Consider the following 26,953-nt stretch of genomic DNA (forward strand, 5'->3'; position numbering starts at 1 on the left):
TTTGGCTTTTAAGGATGCTTTTCATTTTATTTTATTTTATTTTTTTCCTTTTTGGAACGATTACACATTTATGTAGCCTTCAACTTCAATGTCAGCCTTGGGGCAGAATTTCTCAAATCCACAGAGTCAAAATTGTATATGAATGCTTGAACATACCCTTCTCAAATTGCTAAAAAAACAAATAACTTTTTGTTCTCACCAATGAACTTGGCGACTGGACATTTAAACACTGTTCCTATTAAAAAGAACATAGCTTGGTTTAAAAGGCTTTTAGATTTAGTGCTTTGATATTTTTGATTGATTTGAAGTCAGGGTATTTTCAGTCTGCTTTAATCATTCCAACACCAGTTTGGGGGGGAAATCCTGTTTTTTTGGGATCACTGCACTGATACCACAACCAATTTTATCCAAGATTTTCTATCCAGCAGCTGGCTAAAAAGCATTTTGATAAGTTTTTTTTCTTGTATCTCATTTGATGGTGGCAGTTTGGGTTGTATGAATTAAACATGGACAGAATTGTTGCTTTAAAAAAGCAACATTAAGCTTCTCGTTTGGCCTCAACCTGAACAAGACTTAAATATATGAAGTATATGGCTTTAAAGTCAGGTCTGTGCCTGGACAGGAGGCAAATACTCAGAATGATCCCAGAATCTTTCTGATCACTGTGGAAAGTGCGTGCCTATGTAACTTGCCCAGAAGCATTTAAGAAAACGTGAGCGGGGTGTTTGCATATAGTCGAGCTTGTCCTTATGATTTTGACCCACGTTTAGGTAAAATTCCAAATAAACTCAAGCCTGTGCATCAAATTGATAGTTTTAAAATTAACTGAAGCAATATTACATTATATTATTGCACCTTATAAAGGGACAGTTCGAATCATTTAAGGTCCCACGTTAAAAGCATTAATGGCAACAATGAATGTATGTAAACCTCAGAGTGGCAATGTAGGTAAAAATGTCAATGAAAAACATGAGCTGCTTTGATAAAACCAAACAAGCATAAGAGACGAGCTCCATCCATTGACAACCTGAGTCTGAAATCCCATTTTTAACTGCAACACGTACTTGCGCCAATAACAGAGTGAAAGAAATGATATGAATAGCATCCCAATTGTCTCAGTGGCACAGACTCAAAGAAGATCTTCATAAAAAATATTCCTGTTAGTACACATTAGTACAATATAACTCCACTTTCACCATGAGCCATCAGTCGCACACAAGTATCTGTTGACATGCTCCTTAACTGGATATTATGTTAGGGAACCTTTTAGCAAACTGTAAATTGCTCTGCCCCATTCCCTTTCCTGTGCTGGGTCAGGGCCGACTGAAGCCATTATTGGTAATGAATGTGGAGTTCTACTTTGAAAGGTTCAGGCATATAAAGTCACCAAAAGCTGACTAATGGAATCCTGCTGACACTGTGTGCCAGGGGGCTTTTACCACATCTCAGCTTGGAAATTTTACACGGCAGAAATAATGAACTATAAATGTAAACCTTGGAATGTAGCCTCCCACACAGTTAATAATAGACACAGGGTGTTCAATGTGCGGGAAAATCCTAAATTACAGAAGACTATTTTGCAATATAAGCATAATTTCAGCTACTTATGAGTCATTAGCACACTATAAGAGAGAGGTTTTAACCACATCTTTGTACTTTCAGTTCACAAATCTGTTCCGGCCCTAAGAAAATGTTTAGAGCATTTGTTGGGGTCTCTAAATGTTCTGAGTTTGCTAGCGCTGCTACACTTTGTGCCCTGAGAGATGAGCCTCTTCAGCGGGTTCACGGGTCACACCGGAGCGAGCAGAGTGGCCATTGTGCTTTGTCGTTTCACAGGTGACTCACATCACTACACTCCAGCTTGCAGCAAGTAGAGCACTCTGAGATGCTTGCAGCATTCGAAATGCAGGATTTTCAGCCCAGTGCAAACAAATCGCTTTAAAAGATCAGTTTAATCTATTTCGAGCTGTTATTATGAGCCGGGAGAGTTGTTCAGATAAAGAGACTGAAGCGGGGTTAACATCAGAGCGTTGGACAACTCTTCACATACTTTATCCAGTGTGAGAGCTGTCAACTTTATTATTTGTTTTTACAATATGCTGTGCATATGATTTAGAATGCAGACCAATAAAAGTATGGTCACGGGGTGAATAACTAAGAGCCGATCTGCCATGTGTCTCGCACTGATATAATACGGAGCATTGCAGAAACATCAATGATAAAAGTCATGGGTGCCATCACTGCTTGCGCTGAAAGTCGGAGGACGTAGGGCCGCTTCAATCTCGAAGTCGCTGTCATCAGATTCCTGCCAAAAGTCTTTACAAAACACAAAATCACATGATTAAAGCAAAATCTCCTGCAAAAACAACAAAGTTAAAAAAGACAATATTAAGAGAGCGCTGTGTAACATTGCAAAAAAAAATAAAATAAATAAAACCAGTTTCACTTTTAACACAAATAAAAGCAGCTTTCTTTGCTCTTTATTATCTTTATCATTTATTTTTACCAGTCTGCTAGCCAAAAGAGCCAAAAACATTCTCCTCTATTAGTAGTAAATTATAAAACAATAAAAATGATAGTATATTTATATAAAAAAATAAATAAATAAGAGGCAGAATCTTCCCCCAAACAGGTCGTTTTAGTTGTTTATCATCTGAATAAGTGGCTTCAAAAGAAGCTTTCAGCGGACTAGATTTGGCTTCAAGATTTTTTTTTTCCTTCAAAAGACTCAGCTGCAATCACAGAAAATTTTAATCAAACGGTTGAGAGTTTTTGTGAAGCTCCAATTTTACAAGAATTTCCACTATGCTAACAGGCAATTTTTTTATGGTGGTCTGTTTGGTGTAATTAACATATATTACATTAGACACCAGCGTCTACACTCACCTTTTGTTTGCAAAGCAGAATGAACCTTTGAACTTCCTTTCCTGGAAATACAGAGCTAGTTAGTAGACAGGTAAAAGTTTAATTTTTTATTTTTTTCCGCACAAAAAATGCAAGTATAAAATTTACACCAAAATCAGTAATTGTGCACACAGTACATTAAAAACTAAGCTGAAAGTTTATACTTCAAATGTAAAACATGTAACATAAAAATCACTCAGAATCTTGGAGAATAAAGAGACACAAATCAATCAGTTGCACAAAATTGACACAACTCTGCCACACAGAAGTGAATAAGGTTTAGCTATACTCAGACACTAAAGCGGGAGGAAGTTTGTTGACGGCAAAAGACTTCCACAAGGCCCTCTTTATTCAAAAATAGCCCAAAGACCGGGTTGCCAGGTTCCCATAGCTCCGGTGATATCGCTATGTAAATGTGTGACCTCCGAAAAGGCTTTGATCTACCTCGATGCATATGCAATAAGGCCACCCCCTCCACTTTTAAAGGCGTCCTCTTTAATTTACATCATGACAGAGCCTATTCAAAGCCCCTACATCATATTCCCATCGTCTCCCAGGTTAGCGTACAGATCCACATGGCTTTTCCGTCATCTATTTCACACATAGATGAAATGTCTATCTTTTACTTTTTGAAGAAAGTAAGAAATAATGCAGTTTGTTTTGTTGCACTACGGAAAAAGAGCTGTGTTACGATTTCTTCCATCTGCATCACTACAGACCCATGACCTCTTTGATTGTTGTCCTCTCAATCACCCTCATCTCCTCCGCTAAATCTTGGCACATATGACTGAACGAGCATGAGGAGTAAATTACCTTGGCTCCATTCCAGTTGCTCATGCTTAAAACTATACATTGGTGCTTTGCAAGACTCGAGAGGAAAGGAGAAAAAACGATGAACCTCCCTGGCCAAACTGGAAGATTGCTTTTGTGTTAGAAACTATATAACAATTACCCAAGTATAACCTGTAAATTCATATAAGAGTGTTTTCTAGTAAATGAATAGTTCATACATTTGTTCAGACAATACATTGAACCATACAAAAAATGTGAACGTTAAGAACAGATAATTAGCAAACTAGCAAATGCAATGGGTAAAATGTCCACTTTGGGTCATTTCAGAAATTTTGAAAATCAGAAATGTTCAGCACAAATATTTAACAAACACTTACTACATAAAGTAGTATTAGTAGAATATTTGACATATTTCCTGTTTTGCTCTTGATAGATATTAGCTGATATTCGATGGTTTAGCTGGAGTATCTGCTCAGTTAGCCAATTTGCAGTCAGCTAGGTTGTAGACATGTCACTCGTACCTTGCTGTCGTTAGCAAACTAACACTATAAAGATTTTCATATTTTTGCAGCTGCAAATTTTTAAAAGCTTGATACTTGAACACACATGAATAGTCTTTCATTTGAGTAAATAAACCTGAAAATGGTTACGCAACAGGTTTTGCGTCTTTGCTACAGCATAAAGATAATGAGTTCCTGTAAAGTCAGAGAAACTCTCACAATAGTAGTGTTCATGTTTTTACGCTGAACAACAGATAAGTTCAAACAGTAACGCTTAACAAAAACACCAATGGAGGGATAGTCATTTAAAGCTGCGGTATAGAGGACCCAAAGCGGACCACGATGCAGCAAAAACACAGCAATAATCGGTGAAATTACTTCCTCTCCTCTGCCGCAGTAATAGCCGTTTCACAGAGCAAATTGCGCATTTCTTTTCTCGAACTTCCCCCCACAGAACGGGAACGGCCTATCAACAATTCCACTTCACTGAGGCGCAGTATTGATTTTAAGACAGAATCATTACCACAATGAACCAAGCCTGGATCTGACCCCACGGACCTGAAAATTCAGTCTCCACAAACATTTATCACAGTTCATCTTTTCCCGAATTTCCCTTAAACGAGGCAATGATCTGAATATGTAAGAACTGGCTGGCATGTGTTTCACAGGCTAGAAAGACAGAGGTGAACATTATGTGTGAAATGATGCAAATTACAGTTGTTGTAATGTATTTCCCCCCTATTGTTGTATCTGTTCACTTTATGTGGGATTTGAAATTGTTTCATGTTCTTGTTTATCTCCGAATATAGCAGTTGTTCCCAATAATCTTTAAAACCAAACTGACCCCACAGACTTTGTTGTTCCTAATCTTGAGGAAACACATTTTTAGTTCTCACTTTGATTTAGGGTAATTGATGTTTTACTACTAGGCATGTGTCCATTACCATTACATGGTAAAGCAAGGTTTTAAAGTTTTTTATGTTTTTTGCCAATTTTATGTCAAACCTTTCCAAACTTTCAAAGTCCCTTTTAAAGAGATGCAAGAGAATTTTGAGGGGGTTTTTTTCCAGCTGTATTTTTCAGAATAAAGCTGCATATTTGGCTGAAAGCTGCCGGTCAGCTGAAAATAATTGATCAATAAAATGAAAAAAACTGTACACATGTCCCTCAGAAACAAGAAGATAAATTCAGTTGGTTTGAGAAAAATCCCAGCATGAAAGGAAATTTGAAACTAAAGTAGGGTAAGCCATCCCTTTTATTAAGGCGGTGTTAAAAGTGTAGATCGCTTAGACAATCAATTGCAAGCTGGCTACCGGAGCAGATAGCCTGAATAATTATCCAGCTTTTGTGTTATGTTTAATTTTGGAAAGTACCAAGATACCCTTAAAGCAGCTTACATTTACTAAAAGTTTTCTCAAATTCCACCACATTCTATTTGCCACTTTATAATATAGTCATTGAAAAGTTACAGCATAAAAATGAGCAAATTTTAATATCATGAAAGTATGAATTGCTTTTGGTGATCGCTATAAAGTAGTGTATGTATTTGAGGTCAGAAATGCACTGACATATAGTTAACATACAAATATTTACATTAATAAACAGTCCTTGTCTCCTATTTCACGCACAATAATTGTTAGTGAAAGAAACAATGCTACTTTAAGAATATCACAGCAACTTACAACTCACTAAAAGAACTCTGACCTATTTCTCAATTTGGGATCCATTTCTCATTTGATCTAGCATTTGCAAGCAGCATCTGCAGCCACTTAAAAAAGTACTCAATTATATTAATAATGACAAATTACAACAAAAGTGTTCAGACTAATGCACCTAACAGTATAATGCTTAAACAAATGCAACAGCAATTTGCGTATGAGGTGAGTTAATGCCTATACTCAAATACACAACCATAAAACCTTTAACTGCAAATCAAGCAAATTCATAACACCAGTGTCCAAGAGTCACACAGATGCATTTTCCATTTTATCCAGGAGTCTCACCAGGAAAAAGCAGGACTGTCAAGGAAAATAATGCTTACCAAGCATTTATCACTGCCTTGCCGACAGCTACAACCTGCTTTTATTTATCCTAGGCTTTTTTTTTTTTTAAGCCCCTGTCGCCCACGCACAAATGCTAATAGCACAATAGCACTTTTTGCTCGGCTGTGCTTGTCTAAAGGTAAAGGGAGACCCATCACCTCATCATTCCCATCAACTCCTACTCCCATCCCAGCTATGACCCTGCAAAAACATTGTTTAGGCTCCGCTTAGATGTGCTCTAACGGGCCTGAATGGTAGCAGGATGTAGCCCCTCCGTGGGGGCAAACAGTGAGAGGCGCCTGTGAGTGCAGCATGAGTGGGTGCTCTCCAACGTGTGAGTGCTCTCTGCTGGCAGCGAGCAAGTACTGCAGCTCAACGTGAGAGGTATCTGGGCCACTGATTTCAACACAACACGCTCTCCCAGTGACTGGTGGCGGTCTAGTGGAGACTGTCGGTGTAAAGGCTGGATGAAGGGCAGCGCATTCATGGCGCTTCTGTTGCTTTATAGCCCAGACAAGGGGTGGCAGAAATTGATTGGCTGTTTCTGCAGCTACACTTTAGAAAAGAGCATCTTTTATTACAGCCTATTACACCAGCCCTTTTATTATAGTATATTTTGTGCTTTTGGGGGCTTGTTTCTTCCAAGGACTGAACTCACCGATATAAATATTCAGAAATATTCAAGAATAGAACGTGTCAAAAATAGAATTGCATGTTTTATTATCGCACAAGATGTTAAATCCTAAAAAGCAAGTGTAGTACAGTGACCTCCACTGGTCAGACTTTCTAAATGCTGCCTTTCTTCTTAGTTATTTTAGGGAGTAAGGGTTAATGGTTATCAGGTGTGAGTGATATCAGATTACTTTGAGGTCTGACCTGTCAATTCCAAATGTAACACCAATCCTGAAACTAATACATGTTTCGGATACATGCATTAGTCTAACAGGTTTTTTTTTCTTCTATTTTTACCAGATTATCTCCATTATTGTGAAAAAATATATATATATTTTTTTGTTATGTGCTTAGAAAGTGCTTCAAGTGTTTAAAGTTCTTTCTTTATATATAATCAATGAAAATAAAATAAAAAATATATATTTTTAAGAGTCTAATCTGCTGATCAAAGAAAATAAGGAGAAAATTGGCTCATTATGATCTCAGTTCAGGTGATTGGTGCATCTCTAGGTTTCTCTTATTGCCTAAGCTGAAAGTGGCAAACCCAACAACGTTTGGTGTAAAAAGCAGAAAACAATTAGTAATTTCTTTATTTTTCTATGAAGTGTAATTCCACAATGACACATTCAGAGAAGAAAAGAAAAAATAATCCTTCTGATGTGCTACATTGCTTTTCTTCTTTTTTCTTTTTTGTTTAACTTAGCTCACTGTTGGATTTTGTAGCAGAAAGACCACTCCATCCCCACTCCTGTTCTCGTTTTTATTTTTCCTCCTTTTCCCTCCCCTCTCTCAGCTCACGTCCCCCTCCAGCCCTCCATCTGTCTTTTAGGTGAATCGTCAATGCTGCAAACGCAGCCCCCACCTCACGCGAGGCAGAGGGGAGGGGTCTAAAGGGAGACAGATAGAGCTTCTGATTTTGACACATAGTGATTTGAGGTCGAATGCTTGAGCACATCCTGTTGTCCAAACCAAAGCTGTAAACCACTAATGGTTGAGTCAAGGTTTTTGTCAAGCAGGCTCTAGGCACGGCACTTATTATCCCGTTGGACGGCTGCGCCCTTTTGTTTTGTCCGTCTGCACGTGCGTTGAGGATGTTTTCTTTTTTTTTTTCCTGGGTGGAAAAGGGTGGGTGGGTTAAAATGGTAAGTTAAAAACCTGAACTGAAAAATAAGAAGGGAGTGGCGTCTAAAAATGCCTGCAGAAGAGAAAAGCAAGATTATTCCCTCCACAAGAGGAAGCAGCGGCATGCACTCGCATACAAAGGGGAACAAGTGGTCTTTACATGGAGTGCAGCTGCTTATTAAGACTCACTCCTTCGTGCATTATTCTTTTCATCCCCACTCAACCACAAAGTGATTTGACTGCAAAAGATTTACAATGGGGAAAAAAAAAATCTGTAATAAATGTTGCAGATCAGCCGCCTCCCTCCAAGTTATAACACAATAAACAGAACAGTCCATAAAAAGTATCAGACTGAAAAACGCTGTGTGGGAGAAAGCAAAGCAGAGGGGGAAAAAAAAAAAAGAATATGAAAGACTCCAAATCTCTCCAACTCCATAATGGAGAAATGAGCGCATATAAATGTGTTAAGAGTATCTCCTTGCATCTTGTATAGACTGCATGTTTTTAATCTGTAAAGCTTATTAAGGCCGAGTCATTACTATGCAAAGCAGCACCCAGAGCTTTTCTCTCGCTTTTCAGCCGGGAGCAGTGTTTGGCCAATAGCACTGGCCCCCCGCCTCTCATTCTGCATTCATAACATGCAACATTTGCACAATGTATCTCTCAAAGGCCCTGAATAGAAGGCCTTAATACTCATGTAAACAACTGCAAACCAATTACTTAATGAATCGAGCCCACACATAATGAGGAGCTTCACAAAGGGCTATAAATGCATTTTTGTACCAAAGCCTCTGCTTTAAACTACAATCCCTCTGCTGTAGTCCCAGGCTTAACAGGCAAATCATAATTATTGTCTAAGACAACAGAGACGGAGCCATTTTTGTATATTTCGAGTCCAGCTCCGTCCTCCTTTTGAAGTCACTCATCAGCTCGCTGACAAAATAAAGCAAATAATTAACAAGCGGGAGAGGAGAGGAGGGAGAGGAAAACACGGGATGACAGGGGAGGAAAAGGCAAAGAGGGATGAGGAAGGGGCAAGAAAGACGGAGAGAAGGAGAAAAGCTGCAGTGTTGTGCTTCTGTTGAAGTGTGAGGCTTCCAGACCACTTGTGGGAGCAATAAACTGCAAAAGTAGCTGCGGTAAGGAAAATGCTTAAATCAGAGCACAGCGGAAAAATTAGAGATATCTGTGTTACGACAAGGGGAAGATTAGGATGTCTCTCTCTCCCAACTGAGAGGAGATTACAATGTCAGGCATGCCTAACTACCCATTTGTCCTATTTTACTTACACACACACCTTATGTCTCACCATTGCATTCGGGATGTCCGCATTTTGCCCAGCAAATTTTGTTTAATCACACACTTTGTGGATTCCACATGCACATCCCTGACTGGGAGGCAGACACCACCTGAGAAGGGCTTTTTTTTTTTTTTTTTTCCCAAAATTGGCTCATGTTTATTAAATACATTGGTCAGTGGAGCTGGCAGGGGCAAGAGTGAGGAGGACCACAATAGAGCCAGGCCATTAGACCCTTCCATGGTCTAATAGGCAGACTGGAGCGCTTGTTTGACAGGGAGATACAGACTTCAGCCCTCGTGTCAGCGTGTTGCCCAGTAATCACATGAAATCAGAGAAGATTATTCCTCATAACGTTTACCCAGCCATTACTAAAGCCCAAATGGGTCTGTGGTGAAGAGGCGCTCTGAGGACCTAAAAAGCGATTGCAGATTTGATGAAGTTGTGTTGATATTCAAATGCAACCGAGACGGTGTGAGCTTCTGCTGAGCCAGTTATCATTAGACGGTAAATAATGTTTGGAGGGTGACAAATGAGAGGACATTTGTCCTTATCGACTCTCGAGTCCCCTTCTTCTGAAACAGTTTTCGGTGATTCTGTTCTTGACATGATCTGTTTGCATTCTGACAACAAGGCTGGAAACAGTAGTATTACGGCTCCAATTTATTTTTCGTGGCAGCTGATTTGCTTTTGAATCCTGGAACCCTGGTTGAACCCGGCTAACAGTGAGTAAGAGGGGCTTTAGGGGCCTTTTGTCTTTGTAAGCGAGTTAATGGGTGGCGCCCCCTTGATCTTATGGAAATGAACAGGGAATTATGAGAGCCGCCATGCAAATGTACATCAACCACTTTAGTGTCTGGTGGCCCATTTCCTGTGGCCCGTTGAATAACAACAATGTTCTTACCGAGGGTAAGGGTCTTGATGTGAGGAGCGTTTGGCCCTCCCCAGGTCCTCTTCATGGCCATGATTTATTCCTTAAAAGAGCAAACAAGCCCAGATAAAACCATTTGATTCCTGATTGATCTCATCACAGACTAATTCACCGTCCATACTTGCATTCATACTTATAAGGAAGCTCAAAACTAGTCCTGGGCTCCTCTTAATATGCACAAATGAGGAAACAAAAGACATTGAGATTTTAAATGATCAAGTTGCAGTCGCTCACCCGAAAAGCTGCTTTCCTCCTCCTCCTCTTCAGAACTCGGCAGTCTTTTCTGCATGGCTGACTGTTTAAGTAACTGATATGCTTTTGTCTCTGCTCAGGGGTCACACACACAGACACAAACACATACAAAGTCACGGTCACATATTTGCTTAAAAGGCCGGGTTTCTGACTTCCACAGGTTTTAGTGTTTGATGAGGCGACATGATGAATTTTGTTTTAGTTGTTTTTTTTGGTTCACTGCTGATAAGGGAGTGAGATACCCGTGACTGAAACAATATCTTGGGAAACAATATCTAAGGGGAAGAAATGGTGTTTTGTTGGGGGAGAGAAAAGAAAATACAAATTTGTCATAAATTTAAATGTATTTTAATTGGATTTTTAGATGATGGACCATCAAAAAGTAGAGCAGTATTGTGATTCCAGCCTCCCCTGTCACATGTGGATTAAATCCAAAGTTGTGTACCATCTGCATATCGGTTTATGACCGTTAAAATGCTGTGAGCTAGACTGGATGATGGAAACTGATAAGTGTAAAAGCACTTGGTGTCTTCAGAATGACTAGAATAGATCTAGAGAAGTTCATACCACTTACAGTTTAAATATTACTAATCATTCACTCAAGTGATTTGGTGTTTCTGACACTGGCTAGGAGAAAAAAAAACAAGCCAATTAACCACAGCAAACAAACAGAAAAGGTGCTCTGGTCAAATCAGGCCAAAATGTCTCAGTAGCAGCAGTATAATGCTATGTGGAGGCTTCTCTTCAGCAGGGACAGGGAAGTTGGTCAGACTTGGCGAGTCGGATTAAGATGAATATGGGGAAATCCTAAAAGCTGGAAAAGACTTGAAACTCTGCTTCGTGTGTGATTGCTTATGTCATCACTTTTAATTATTTTATTATTTTAGTCTTATTTCATATCTTAGATGTACTGTTTATAAAAGCTCATCAAGGGACAAGTCCTGCAAATCAACTTACGCTATAAGCGCCATGACACAGGCATGGGAGCGCTACTTTATTCAGTTTCTTTATTGTGCGTCTGTCCCTGTCAAATAAACTTAATTAATAAATAAATAAAACTTGGTCAGAACTTTAATTTCCAACAGGACACCGACCCTCAACAAACAGCCGGAGCTGCAATGGAATGATTTAGATCAAAGCATATTGATGTGTTAGAATGACCTAGTCAAAGTACAGACTTAAATCCAATTGAGAAGATTGGCTTGGAAATGTTCACAGACACTCTCCATCCAATCTGATGTAGCCTGAGTTATTTTGCATAAAAGAATGAGGGGCAAAAATCTGAAGATGAGCAAAGCCGATAGAGAAAAGTTTGAAAAGATAATTGCATGACAATTTTTCAAATTTTAGTTTGTATAAAATTATGAAATCCATGTTTCGTAACTTCTTTACGACACAATTATGTAGAACATTTTGTTGGTGTATCACATAAAACTCCATTAAAATATATTTCAGTTTGAGTGTCTAACATGACAGAAAGTGAGAACTTTCTATACCAACCTTTTTTAAGGGGTGTCAATACTTTCTAAGACAATGTATAGTTGGGGTGATTACTGAAACAATATTCTTAAATAAAACAGAAGAAGGCCATGCAAGTGAAAATTATGTCCACATTTGAAATCAGGAAAATAATATTGTGATCTCTTGTGGCCAAATCTATCAATACCTAACTAGTTTTAAAAGTAATTATTCAGTTTCTGACACTGAATAATACAAAATTTATTTATTTTGCTGAAAGTGTTGACATAGAATAGCAATCTCCCAGAGCTCTTTGCGCAGCCTCCGTTTTTACATCTACCCATTAAGGCTACTGGTACACATCGCTGAGCAATTACTCTCAGTTCCAAGGTCATGGTATTTGATTGCGACACTGATGTTGCTCAGAAAAGCAAAATCTTTTCCTTGCAAAATCTTAAGTAATGTTTTTTTTAAGCTGGTTATAGCTCTTTTGATTAGGTGTACAATTTCAAACTGGACTCATTTTGCAGGCTGTGCACCTTAGGGATGCGAAGACATGAAAAGCCCAGTTGGAAATCGGACAGCCACGGGTAATGTGGGAATGGCTTTACATTTCAGAGGTGAGCTGAGGGATGGGCACACCAACTGCTTCCAGGATGCCGTCACATCTAGTACTTTTTCAAGTCCAGCCCTGCCGGAGCATTGTTTAGAAGATAATGAGAACCGATGACAGATCTTCTGCACTGCCTACACTGGCGCCCTGACAATTAAAGCAAACTGCATTATGCCGGGCCAGCGAATTATAAGTCCTGCCAAAATTCATCGGACCAGGCTGGAAACACTGCTAGTGTTTTCTTGGGAGATAATTAGAGAGAACTAGCATGGCTCTTCAGGTGGGACTTTGACCCTGGATTCACCTTGATCATCCTGCCTCAGCCATTGTGTAAAGGAGCCCATTATTCACTGCAGTGGGAAGAAAAACAAACCACAACATAAGGACAGTGTGAATGCTGAGGCACCAGCAATGCCTTTTTACCTCTAATAGGACCACTTTCCACCAGGCTTTTGTCCTGGCTGTCCTCTTCAGTGCTTTGTAGTTCTGTAAGAAAGGAAAGCACACACTGAGAAGCAACGCAAGGGAGAAAGTGAGTCTTGGGCAAAAATTGGTAAGGGGGTCCTTCTTTATATCTGAATGAAAGACTGCATAAAAACTGGCAAAGTAAATAACATGTTCTTTGCAAACATGCTTTCCACAAAAGAACATGCATGTTTGTCTGTATAAAAGAGTCAAAAAAACAAAAGTAAAATAGCAATGAATAGAGTTTACATCTATGAAGAAGATCAAAGAAACTGTCTATGGAACCTGAATTGAACGATTTCCAGCTTGTTTGGCCTTGACCAGTGGTTGGTTGGCTTTTTGTAAGCTCAAAAATCTAGTCCTTTTGGGTGATGTGTTCCATGTCATTCTAACCAAAGCAGTCTTCAGTGTGGATGCTGTTACTCAGAGAACGGTACTTAACAGTCGCTCTTCGCTGCATCAGTGAAGAAAGCGGAAGCAGAGACTTATTTAAAAAGAAACTATTTCTATGACATGTCAAAACATGCCTGAGGTTTGTTGAGGCTGTAATATGGCAATAGAGGGTAAGGCTTTCAGCAGATAACAGGAAGGCTGAAGAAAGTAGAACACTGCTCCATTTTATTTTAAGCTTTTAGCCTCCATCTGTAAGGGAAAATCCTGGATTCCAAACATGATAGATACAGAAAAAGAGAAAAAAAGTATTTTAACAGTTAACAGGAAGGATGAACCAAGGACAGCAACATTGCTGTATTTGACCTTTTTAAGCTTCAGTCTCCATTGTCATGGAACGTGCTGGGTTTGACAATGATTTTTGAAAAAGCCTTTCAAAATCAGGCAGCAAAAGTAACACAGACTGTTAAGTATTAGCATAAATTGAAGTGAGCTTAAAACTCTGCAATAATCTAACCTTACTAAATGGTTAACTACCTGGTAAAATAAAATAATACAATTAAGATTTATTGTGATAAGTAATGGTTTTTGTAAGTCAAGATGCGTACTTCTGCTGTCTAGTCAATTTTTCCACTTAATTTCAATAAATAATATTTTTGAAAATATGATTAAATTTTGTCTGTCGTCTACAGAATAAGTGCACTGAAGAAGACTATTAGATAATGTGACTATTTATTTACTGATTGTATGTGACATGTACTGCCAGAAAAACTTGGATCATTTTTTAAATAATTATATAATCTCTTTTTTATTGATCTCATAAAAATGACAAAATATAGTCAGAAAATCTTCAGTCTACATTGTCTATTTATAAATAAATGTTAAAGAAAATGCCCTCTAACACACCCAGTGGGACATCACCTCTGCTTCTCATATTAATAACTGATGACCGTTTACTGTGGGAAGGTTGAAATAATTTTTTTTTCTTTACTTTTATTTATTAGTTTCTGGAGAGAAATTTGTGGAAAAGAAAACACCAACAGTTGACAGTGGCATAAGAAGCAGAGTTCAAATCTCGGTTCAATTGGTGCAACCTATAGATCTGATTACATGCAAGAACTTATTAAAATGAATTAAAAGCTCTGATTTTATTGTATTTTTTTGTACTAAGTGTATCATTTTTTTTTGCATACAACTGTATTAGAGCTCTCACTGTAAGCATGATGTGCGATATAAATATCTGCAGTTACCTTGGATGTGTTGCGTGTGTACCGATCGGGAGGGCTCCACGTCTGCGTCCGCCAAGGCGGAGGAATTATTGCACAAAGAAGAAGAGTCACTCTCATCCTCTGCTGAGGGGCCCTCCTCACTGGACCGGGAGAGAAGTGCCCTCAGCAACACTTTGGCCTGCGCACAGCACAAATTAAAACCACCTTCTTAATTGTTCTCATTTTGTGAAGGAAGCGTCAAATTGAACTTTGGCCATGGCTGCTCACGCCGAGGTGCAGCCATAATATGTGTTCATACACCAACATCCAATAACCTTAAAGTCCCCTCACTCGTTTAACAAAACAAAACAAAACAAAAAAAAAGATTATTTCTCACGCCGTTGCGCCTGCTCTCCCCTTCAATCACTTTAGCTTTTCTCACTCCCTCTCTTCTCATCCATGAGATTAGAGAATTTTCTAAAGAATGCAATCACCCTGCCGTTAATGTGCAACACGTTTCAGATATCTTTCCTCTTGGTTGAGAGGATCGAGACAAACTACTCTCCTTCCCGCCTCTTCAGCTCATTTTTATCTCTGTGGTGATGAGGATACACAATTAAGAGAAGCTGTTCAGGGAGATGCCACACACAGATTTCCTTTCTCCACACCCAAATCAAATCCTGCCATCATGATCTCTCTTTTGTGATCAAAGGCTGCCTCTCAGCCTTGGACAGCCATTTGGAACTTTAAATGAACGCTAATATGAAGGGGATGATCAGGAGGATTTTGACAGTGACAAAACTTAAGTGCATTGTAATTCGTTATCAGCAGGTCACAGAAAAGATCAACAATGCGAACGCTTTCATTTTTTTTTTTCAGAGGAGGAAACGATGCAAACACACGCCGATCTGACTTTCCCGCGAAAGAAACGGTCTTAATCCTTATCCATAAAATCCCTTTTTTTTTTTTTTAGATTTAGTTAAATGTACCGTGAGTTGAGGGCTTTCGCTCATCCACTGCATTTTAAATATCAATGAATGCAACTGTTAGCACTTGAATATTCAAAGGGCCACTTTGAGTGTGTGCATGCGAGCTGCATGCTCCCATTTGTTGGAGTAGCCAGGCTGCGTGGCAGGACGTGAATGGAAATGTCTGTCTGAGCCCATGTGCAGAGAGTGAGCGGTCGTACGGGAGGACAGAGGGACATAAAGAGAGAGATGGGGGAGTGGAGGGCAGGAGGGAGGAATAGATGGAGCGAGACTCAAAGCAATAAAGGAAGAGAAAGATTTCACTCAGCCTCTTTCTGATGCACTTGGATACAATGATGTAGATGGCTGTACCCCTCTTTCTTTTGTGAGTTCATATTTTCAAGAGGCTCTACAGCCTTCCTCGTTGCCTCTTTCATTGAGTCGGGTGTACTGCAGCAACAAATTGAAGCCACAATAATCCCAGTAATATGAGTCAAAACAAATGAGCAAAACACAAGGGTCCATAGCTGGACAGTGATCGTAAACAATCTCATGTTGATTATGAAAGTTTTCGCACCCCTTGAAACCTTTCCGTATTTGCGCAGCAAACTAATGAAAGAAGGTGCTCCACAGATGAGACCAAACATTAATATTTCAGTGGAAAAGCAAGAATGGAGGCAGCAACATCCCGTCACAGATGACATGTTTTATCATTTATATTTTTTTAAAAGTGTCGTTTTTCTTTCCAGCTTACAACCTTGAACTACTTTACATTAGTCTATCACAAAAATCCATTCTAAAATACAATGAAACCAGTGGCTTTAGTGTGACAAAATGTGAAAGCATTGTATGAATACTTCTGCAACTTCAGTGTCAGGAAAATGTCAAACAAATAAAAAAGAAAAGAAAGTTTTTAAAAAGTAGATGTTTTTTTTTTTTTAACTGATTCAGCTGATGAGTAAAACCTTAATTAAAAGCAAGTATTGTCTTAATAGTGAACCATTTGAGAGTGATTTGTAATTACTGCTGTGTGAAAAGGCTCTCCATTAAAAAATAATCTCATGAGCAGGAAAACCAAAACTTTCTTCCAAGGGCAAGCAAAACAAAAAAGAAACAGAAGAATAATAACAAGCCATGTCCGCTTGTTAAAAATGGGTGGATGTGTTATTACTGCATGGCTCTCTGTGTGCCCTATGAGAGAGTATGTGTGTCTTTGACGCTACCTGCTGGCTGTAGTCGGCATCACGCTCCAGCAGAAGCGGCGTAAACAGTTGGACCAGGCGCTCAGTGCTGAGGACACGGCTCTCCTTGAGCACAAGGGCGTGCTTGAACCAGCGATCCCACAGCCGAGCCGCATTGGGAGGGAGGCTGGTGCTGTAGTTAAGGTGGGGGGTAGGGCAGCAAGAAAAATGAACAAAAAATGTGCCTTCTTTAGGAGAAAAATGTAAACAAAGATCATGAGCATAAGCGGTCATAAATGTGAGCAAGTTTGACTAGACCAATTACATTTGATAGGTTAATATTTTTGAAGATGTTTTGTGGAAATGATTTTTTTTTTCTGTAACATAACGTCTATAAACAATGTCAGAACTATAGATTATCGATTAATTTCCAGTTAACACTGAATAGACACAGATACCGGTATGACCTCAGGCTGAAAAGCAGGATAGTAGGTCGAGGTCAACCAATTGGCATCTCCAGAGGACGACGCTGCTGGATGTGTCTCTTAGAATTGGAGTATATAATAGAAAAGGTCTCAGTGAAATCAATAGGCTAGTGAAGCAGAACATAGATTTGGCTCAGAGTATAACTGCGCATTATCCAAAAGGACTGGAAGTCGCAGATAGGGCATTTTAATTTACTCATGACATTCACCCATGCCGTGTGAGGTGACACCAAAGATGACCTTTCGGGTTTGTGGACAAGGGAGACCGATCAAACTGTAACATGCGATATCTCAGAAACTGCCTTTGGTAGAAATAAAATAAAAGTAAAAAAGAACATACAGCGAACTTTCAGTCTGCAAAGCAGATTTCACCTCTGCTGTGAGAGAATGCTTTTAGTAAAGAAAACTATTGAACTCCAGCTATTATAGCAATAATGATTTGGATGTCTGTTTTAAAGCTATTATAAACTGAAGAACCTTTGTCTATTTCATTTTAAAAAAATAATAATAATAAATAATCTTATTAATATAAATTAGTAAATATTTTAGCTAGTAAGCTAAGAGATTGAAAACAGTTTTGCACAATTGTCATTGTAAATGCATAATTCAAACAATAACAAAAACCCATTGTTGAGACAAAATAATTCAGCACTACTGCAACAATTAACAAAATTCAAACAGAAATGCCTCTTATCACTTTTGAGGCACCATGATAGTAAAAAAAAAAAAAACACCCACTGACGCTTACCTTATTTCATTAGGCTGATGCGCTCTCACCAGCTCCTCTGGTAGGACGCAGCCCTTCTCCGTGCTCCATGACAACCTCCGAAGCTCATGAAGGACGACAGTTCCACATGCTTCAAGGTCCTCGTCAATCAAGCCCGCGCCATCGTCACAAAGGCTGTCCGATATATAGAAAGCGGTCAGCTATTGCCATGGCGCCCTGAGGTGAGCCCCAGGCCAGCATTGCGGAGAACGCATCGAAGACAAACAAACATCCTAAACGAGCATAATCATAAACATCAGCGCGACTAAACATTATGAGGGTCGTGACACCAAACGGTCGCACAACAGACGGAGGTAAGTACACACTATGTAGTCAGACAGCCCTGTTCTGGTGCAACATTTATTCTTTTATGCTTTACGACAGGAGCAGCAATTATGGTAAATGATTCATGCTATGAAGTATAAAAACCTTATGAAAAAGAAGCCCTGTCTAATGAAACACATTCCCTGTCCTCTATCTCTATGACTCCCAATAACAATCGAGCCGGGGTGGTTACTATAACAATCCCATGCGTTTGAAAAACCCCTCAGAAATAAAGACGCACGCCTGATGGTGATGACACTTCATCTAATGTGAGAGCCCTCAGCAGAAGGATAATATGTTTTTCTCGTCTGCTCAAACTGCTCCACAGCTATTAAATAAATTTACATGGCTTTCCATTTAGACAGGGGGAGATAAGATTGTAAAGTTTGAAGAAAGACAGGAAGGATGTACCTGATAATCCTATTGAGTTGTCTCCCATCTATTGAGGAATCTCTGTACACGTGGCTCTGCTCGCCGTGGAGTCGCCCTTCGATGCTGTCTAGCAGATTAAAGAGTCCTTCCAGGGAGAGGCTAAAAAAAAAAAAAAAAAAAAAAAACATTGCAAATATTGTGATGAAAGGAAATAAAAAGTGGAGGTCATATAATCGATTTGGTTTGAAATTGTAAAAGGAAACAAAAAAAATAAAAGGATGCCATTTGATCCAAAAATCTGACATATTTTTTTATTTTTTTTCCAGGCAAAGACCACCGGAGAATCCGGCCATCAAAACGTGACGGCAACAATGCAGGATTTCAACACTTCACTGTCTGTTGATGGTGCCACATGTAATAACAGGTTGCACAGAAAAGCTCTGACACCTGGCACTCAAAAAGGAGAACTTCTGTCTGCTGCTGTAGTAAAACGCAGGCTCAATCCTGTCCAGTTAAATTACTTATGCAGAAAATAAGTAACGTAGTATTAACCAGAGTGAATTTATAAACACAGTAAAAGCTCACAGAAAAAAATAAATAAATAAAAATCCTAAAAGAAAAATAGAGGGGAGTCTGGGTGATTTCTTTTGGTTGAAGATTTAAACTTTAATCTGGCCTAGTGAGGCTATGAAATGAGAAATGGATCCCTAATTCATGGGGATATGCAGAATTCATCTCTTTCTTGTGCATTAAGCTCTGGGTGGCCCTCATTGAATTCTCCCAGAAACCCCAACAGAGACATTCTGAGCCGCCATCCTTTAAAGAGAGGCCGGAGAGAGTTTATGACAGTCTGTAATAGGCTCTCGGGTTAAGGGTCAGCAGACAATTGCTCCCCCTTTTTTTCCGCAGATTGTTTCCTGGTAACATTCTGAAAGAATAGGCAAAACATGTGTCTTAGGTGTGCCACAAGTTGTTCAACTTTATTATTATAGAAAACATCTCGGAAATTAGTGAATTTTCTGCAAATAGTCCACGTGTATATCTTTACTTTGTATGCTGCTGCTGTTCACAGGATGTTTTAACTAGGTGGAAGAGGTCAGCAGTAATACTGTACAACACACAGTTCTGACTTGGGTGATTTTTTACCACACAGAATTGGTCCCGAAATTGAGTGATTAGTGTCAGGAGGAAGCACACTGCTCGCACAGATGGCAAAAATAACTCAACCAAACTGACAAATACAGCCACAAATAGTCCCAACACAGCTGTGGCTTTAAATATTGTCCATGTTCCACAATAAGACGATAATTCAAGAGACAGACTCTGTTATTTATCTTCTTATTGTGTCCTGGTCTGACAGCTTATGCAAACAGTATGGGAGGTTCTGGTTGCTTTACTGTGTTGGGCAGATTTTATCAACAAATGAGAGCGAATGGGAAATCACATCTATTACAGGGACAAGCAGGACTAGAGGGAGAGAAAATAGAAAATGGCCAGAGAATCAGAGAAACAACAATGCCAGTCACAACAAAAACAGCAAACAAATGAGAAAAGAAAAAAACAATATTAAGCATGGATCTGTTAGCAGTACTGAGGTATTGAAAGGTTTTTAAAAGTTCTGGTTTCAAAGTACCAAAAAGTTCCATTAGGTTACATTGAAAACACTGAAGTGTCCTGAATTTTCTCCAGTTGCATGAGAAAGACTTATAATTTTTTAGTCCCAGAATGACCTTTGTGGTGTTAAACCTAAATGTTTTTTTTTTTGTTTTTTTAATGATATAGGCAATATGGCTCACTACCCTGGGTGGCATAGTGTCTGGGGCGGCACAAGCACCCAACAAACAGCAAAAAAAAATATGAATTTGCCTGGAAGATTTGAAAGAAAGATTCAACCAGGCTGACACTCATGGAAAATCACCACCAGTATCTAATAAGCAGACAGCAGTTTGCAGAGGGACAAAAAGGTTTAATGGAATGCAGTGCTTATTATACATTATATAGTGTATATACATGTATGTCTGAATATACACAGTACAATACATGCAGTATATTCCTTCCTTTACCTTGCATGCTCCTACAACGACATTGTAATTACATAAGAATTAATTATAACTAATTCTGTACTGCTAACATGATGTACTGCTCTTTAATTTGGACTAAAGGCGCTTGGCAGTACCAAAAAGCCTCGAGCCATTGTGCAGTTAGGTGAAACTGTATTTGTGAGGCGGACACACTGGGGCCATTATGAGAAGAAACCCAGACAATATTTCAGTCTCTCTCAGTCTGTCCGGGCTGGAGGAAGAAAATATAATGGGATAATCTAATGAATTGCTTGGGACTGGGGTTTGAATAGAAGGAGCGATATAAACTCTAACCTTAAGGGAGAGGGAAAGAGAGGCAGACGATAGACGCTGGATGTTCTCTGAGCTTTACATCAAAGCCTCTGGTTCTTTCCTCAGACACAGAAGCTCTCTGTGTTAACAATGGTGGCAGCAGCCCCCACCGTCGTCTCTCCATTGCAGGCTAACTGCAACTCCTCTTAGGGTCACAGCATAAAAAGTATGCTAGACCACACATAAATGTGCCTGCTGCATCATTAGGGGGGGAAATATAATCTTTCAAACTCCTTTAGAAATACACAAAGGCTGTACCAACTTTTAAATAATGTGCTTCCAATTAGTGCTCAGAAAGGTTTGTGATATTTATAACAGGTACAGTAAGCAGAGTATAATCTATAATGTAGCATAAGGGGAGAGTGAAGAAAAAAAAAATAAACAAATATGTTTACAAATGCACAAAAATAAAGTGGTTTGTAAAATGCACAAAAGGGCCTGCTTATGTGAAGAGGGGAAAAAGCAGAAGCACTGTGTGCAAAAACATTCACATGGGGTTTTCTGTGACTCCGACTCCATCCAAAGTGATCCTTCAACTCAGAAGCCATCATCACGCTAAGGATTTGTGGCTGTAAGTGCTGTCCACATGCCCACCCTCCAGAACACTCTATGGTGCCACAATTTCCTCCTCCAGTGGGGACTTCCTGAGGTCTCTCAAGCAGAAAATTGCTCTGTTAGAGCATTATCTTGGATTATGGCAATATTGTTGTGGACAGGTCCTGAGCTCTCCCCTCTATAAGATGCATCACTGCCACAACAGCCACTGCTAATGCGAAGCTGCAGACAACACTGTGGCATGGACTGTGACTCCCTCAGCTCCTCTCTGTCAGCCCCAGATTTGATACTTGCAAAGAACTTCACCCACTATCACTAACTGCAATGTGGTTCAGGATGAGCGTGCAGAACATTCTTTTATGCAAGCTTAGCTTAGGTTTTTGGAAAAAGGTTCACTAAGTTGTGCCAATTCTAAAAGGACAATGTACTATAACAGAAGAAAACAGAAAAAATGTGCCGTTGTCAGTTGGTTTTGATTTATTTTGCTGGTTTGATGCAAATAATTATTTAAATAAGAAAAGAGGAGAGTGAATCCTTCCATAAACCAGTCTATGTGAAAATGTCTCTCATGACACAAAAAAGGCATAAAGCCACTGATTAGATTTTTTTGTTCTTTCCCATTTTTCTTTGTGTTTTTATCAAATTGTTCCAAGTGTTTTCTTGTTTACGTACACATTCCTATTTAATTTATTCCTGCTTCCATTTCGTGCCTGTAAACAAACAATTTTGTACCAGTTTTCATATTTTCTATATTTCCGTGTAGTTCAATATTTTTAGGAAATATAGAAGTATACTGCCTACAAAATCCCCTATTTAGGCTTGTTGACTTCTATAAAATATGACAGATTAATACTCCAGATAAGGCTGCACAACATATCATGAATATAGTATTACTGCATCTACATAGTGAATTAATATATGTGTCAAAGTACCATAAGTTCACCCTTTGCATCTCAATAGGATAATTCAGAATGGAGTCTGTACAGAATGCAAACACTTGACACTGATTACAGTAATCAAGGGGTTAAAGGTCACAGTAAAATTTGGAAGCATAAAAGAGAGAATTAAGGAAATGTGAATTTATCACAAGATCACAAGGATTTTCTAACATAACACAGAACGTCTGATGATCAAACAAAAACTTTGACCTTCTACTAATAGATGTTGTTTAACAGAGTCACGTATCCAAATTTTACTTAAAAAAACTGTAAGATAAATTGGAAGCACTTTGTACAGAAGAGTGGGCCCAAATGATGAGAGAGATCAGAGAGATGATGTTTGTGTAAGGAATATGTAGGGACACCACTCAAATGGAAAATACTGAAAATAGAACAAAGTCTTAAGAGTTAAAGTCCAGAAGACACTCACTATCACTGTTCGCCATCCATCATGTCTTGGGGGCCATCAAAAACATAAAGTTCAACCCCTTGTATTTAAACACAACTTGAATGCTATATTAAAAGTTTCTTGTCATGTAGTGTTCATGACTCGATGATTAGCTAAATTCACATCCCTCTTGTGATGTCATCAACCCAAACACAAATAAGGAAGAAATGCAGATTTCTTTCTTCAGTGCAAATCTTATATTTTGTAAAACCCTGAATAGTGGAAATCCATGCAACATTACCCAGAAGTACTTTAGCTGTCAGTGTAGCTTTACAGGTGAAAACAAAACAACATTGGATAGTCTCTTTAAAATTTCAGAAACCAAAACACTTCAAACATACTTTACCTTTTCAAAGTCACCCCCGGTGTTGAGGATTCACCGTTTAACCGCTCTGTGTTCTTAGACTCATCAGAGTGGGGGGATGAATCAGGACGATGCTGTTTGTGATCACCACTTCCTCTGCAAGAGGTATTTCTCTCTGATGCTGCCTCCACTGGTAAATCCTCCTCGAGCTCCGATTGTGTCAAAGAAATTGTCAGGTCACTGGAACTGCTCTCTGACAACTGCACATCTGAGCATGATTCTCCAACACTCTCACATTTTCCTGAATGTAAACAACCCAAACAGTATCACTTGTTTTTTTTTTTTTTAAGAAAAATATAAAAAACTTCAAAGGGCAAAATAAAGTGCTAAAAACTGTTTCTGTGAAGGCAGATAAAAGCTACAACAAGGAAGTAAGGAAGAAATATCACTGCAAACCTGATGTCTCTTGAGCTCCTTTTCTGAAAGTGGTTTCAGGCTTCAAATGGCTAAGACCTCTCTCTTCATCTCCCATTATGAGAGGCTTGCGAGCCACCTCTTGGGAGTCAGTGGGTTCTGCAGCGGGATTCTTAGCCATCGCAGGGTTACCGTTGCCGGGAAATGGATTCTTCTCAGACCTCGTCAAGGTCACCAGAGGTGAAGCTTCTCGTTCATCATCACTTGCAGAAGCCACACAACCAGCTGCCGCTGTTGAGGCGCGAGCAGATGGGAGCAGCCCCGACACTCTTTCATGTTTGTCACTCAAATTACAGCCGTCAGGGGAATCGTTTGAGCTTGAAATGTCATCTGATAAATGCGCTCGCTTACTGGCGGCATCCTCTCCGCCAACTCTGAAGTCCTTCAAAAGGCCACTCGGTAGACGTTCGCACGGCTGAACGCTGCGATTGGGCGATCGCTGCACTGCTTGGTGTGAGTGTACACTTGTGGTGCCAGCTTCGGCATCATAGCCCCTGGAGGTCTGGCGGTCCATAAAAATTTCCACTTGCTTAAAGTTCTTGCTGTTGTCCCACTGTCGCCTTTGCACAGCTTTAATCTGCATTCAGGAAAAGCAGAAAAACATTCATCTGGAGTTTTATTTCTGAAAAGGAAAATGTTATTTAACACATTTAGAAGTGTTTTGGTAAGCTATAATCAAAAGTTAAATTGTTTAAACAATTCAAATAACAAATCCCATACAGTATACAGATTCATATCTGGCAGGACAATATATTTCAACTGCAGTAGAGTAAAAATCTAAAAGGTCAACAATATATTTAGTCTGTTGGATGAACATAAACTCTCCAAAATCCCCAAAGTGAATGTATTTGATTTTAGACGCTGAGTTGTGGGAACATTGTAATGAAGAAAAAGCAAGACCTTAAAACCTTCATCTCAAAATTTGGCATGAATCTTACAAAACATGTTTTTTTATATCATAAGACCTACTAAAAAAAAAAACGATGTCGGCTATTTGAGCCATAAGTCCAGGTACTGTAAAGTATATAGAATCAATACTTTGGTTTTGGTTTCCTTTGTATTAATAACTGTTTGGCACTGGAGGAGATCAGAAAGTGGCATTTATGCTGGTATTTTTGGCACAGCATTGGAGAATGTGGCAGCATTAATTCCAGCTCAACTATAAATTAGCTTCTCAACCCTCCACGTTCCATGCAAACTCTTGGGTATTGCTTCAAAATTTTAACTAGGCAGCTTGTTTTTCCCCTTCAACTAAACTTTCCAAGAATAATCCTTGCACACAGCAGTCTGAACAGCCAGATTTTTAGCAATGACGTTTCATGCCTCATCCATGAAAGATGCCAATGACTGTCTGCTGGATAACTATCAAGCCAGGAGTCTTCCGAGTGATTGTGTATTACAATTATAACCAAAATTATCAAAATTACGTTTATTATTGGTGCTATGTAATATTAAAGTTTTCCAAAACACAGAATTTTCCATTACTTGTCAGCCATAATAATGGAAAATGAAAAGGTTTCAAATTACACACTCTGTGTAATTAATCTCTATATGATTTAAGTAGATTTGCAACTCACATAAACACAATTTAAAATAATACCATTATTTATTGAGATTCACTTGCTACATGTCGCCAGCCTGATTCATAAGAAATGTAGTTTATTTGGGCAAAGGTTAGAGTTTTATTCTTACTATTTTTTACACTAATGTGTCAGGATCAATGCTTTAACTTTTAATCTTGTGAAAAATCCTTTAGACAAGTTTTGATTCATGTCTGCAATGTCACCAAGAGGGAAGAGAGAGAGAGAGAGAGAAAAGAGCAAAAAAAAAAAGCCTCCCTCCAAACATAACAACAAAAAGCGTAGCTTCTGTTTCTTTTCTGATAAGAGTCTTAAATACCAAACAGTTAGCTGCTTAATAACATTCACTGTAACCCATGCAGCCTGCCCAGCAGATCCACAAAGTAGGTAAAAAAAGAGGAAAAGTTAATTTCTTGGCTGAGTGATTCCATCGGTAGCTGCAGGGCAAAGTAGAAAGTGTTTCACTAAAGTAGCAATTGATTCTTCTATCAATCTGCGGCACGCGTGTGCTCTTCCAAGGAATGTATTAAATATGAAAATCATATCCCGTTATCATCTGTCTCCAGCTTTCAGCCCGGTAAGCTTTCCTTAATGAATGCTGCAGCCTGAGGGACATGCACACTGCCAGCCAATGGCTTGTATGCATAATGGAGTGACGGTACCATTTTGCTCATTACAATATCGACAGGCTGAGGGAGTGGGGGTGGGGGGGGCGCTGCACACAGTTACAAGTGACTGCTCTAGACAGCATGCTCCAAGTTATTGTGAGATGTCTTAGACATTTCATCTAAAAGAGCTTTAACTGCTTTAAGTGAAGGGAGAAAGCAGCTATGGGCTTGAACTACACTGCTTGTGCAGATTCCCCAGCAAGGATTAGACACCTGTGCTATTACAGATACACAGTTTAAACGTAGACTCCTCTACAGATTTACCAGGCATAATGTCTGCTTTCTTCTGTTCTCCTAAATCTGAAAACAGAGCCCCGATAGAGCTGTCTGTAATTTGCATAAAACTTGTAAACATTTTTTTAAATACGAGCATCGAGCACGAGTTAAAAAGAACCAACAAAATAAGCACAAAATATAAAGCAGCAGCACAAAAGCAACAAAATATAGCATACACAAGAAGCTTGACGGTCTTATCCCAAAAAAAATTAATCGCACCAAAATATGAACAGTTTTCACCTTTGCTGCTTCCAGCTCCTCTGTCTTGCTGCTCGCTTCAGTGAATCTGGAAATCTTTTCNTTTTCAAATTTTAGTTTGTATAAAATTATGAAATCCATGTTTCGTAACTTCTTTACGACACAATTATGTAGAACATTTTGTTGGTGTATCACATAAAACTCCATTAAAATATATTTCAGTTTGAGTGTCTAACATGACAGAAAGTGAGAACTTTCTATACCAACCCTTTTTAAGAGGTGTCAATACTTTCTAAGACAATGTATAGTTGGGGTGATTACTGAAACAATATTCTTAAATAAAACAGAAGAAGGCCATGCAAGTGAAAATTATGTCC

At 39.0% G+C, this 26,953-nt stretch overlaps 1 protein-coding gene across 1 annotated transcript; it reads right to left on the reverse strand.

Annotated features, from left to right (window-relative positions):
• Window positions 1-26,717, reverse strand: LOC103155312 (centrosomal protein kizuna). Its single transcript, XM_007576965.2, has 12 exons — window positions 26,619-26,717; window positions 23,837-24,431; window positions 23,423-23,681; window positions 18,782-18,901; window positions 18,029-18,181; window positions 16,838-16,988; window positions 14,689-14,845; window positions 13,007-13,069; window positions 10,495-10,584; window positions 10,234-10,303; window positions 2,887-2,927; window positions 1-2,316 (listed from the first exon to the last, which is right to left on the reverse strand). The coding sequence occupies exons 1-12, from the start codon at window positions 26,715-26,717 to the stop codon at window positions 2,213-2,215; spliced, it is 1,902 nt and encodes a 633-aa protein (XP_007577027.1). The 3' UTR covers window positions 1-2,212.
• Between the last annotated feature and the right edge of the window lie 236 nt (window positions 26,718-26,953).

This window comes from Poecilia formosa, unplaced genomic scaffold, assembly GCF_000485575.1.
Source record: "Poecilia formosa unplaced genomic scaffold, Poecilia_formosa-5.1.2 Scaffold8, whole genome shotgun sequence".
NCBI classification, from domain to species: domain Eukaryota; kingdom Metazoa; phylum Chordata; class Actinopteri; order Cyprinodontiformes; family Poeciliidae; genus Poecilia; species Poecilia formosa.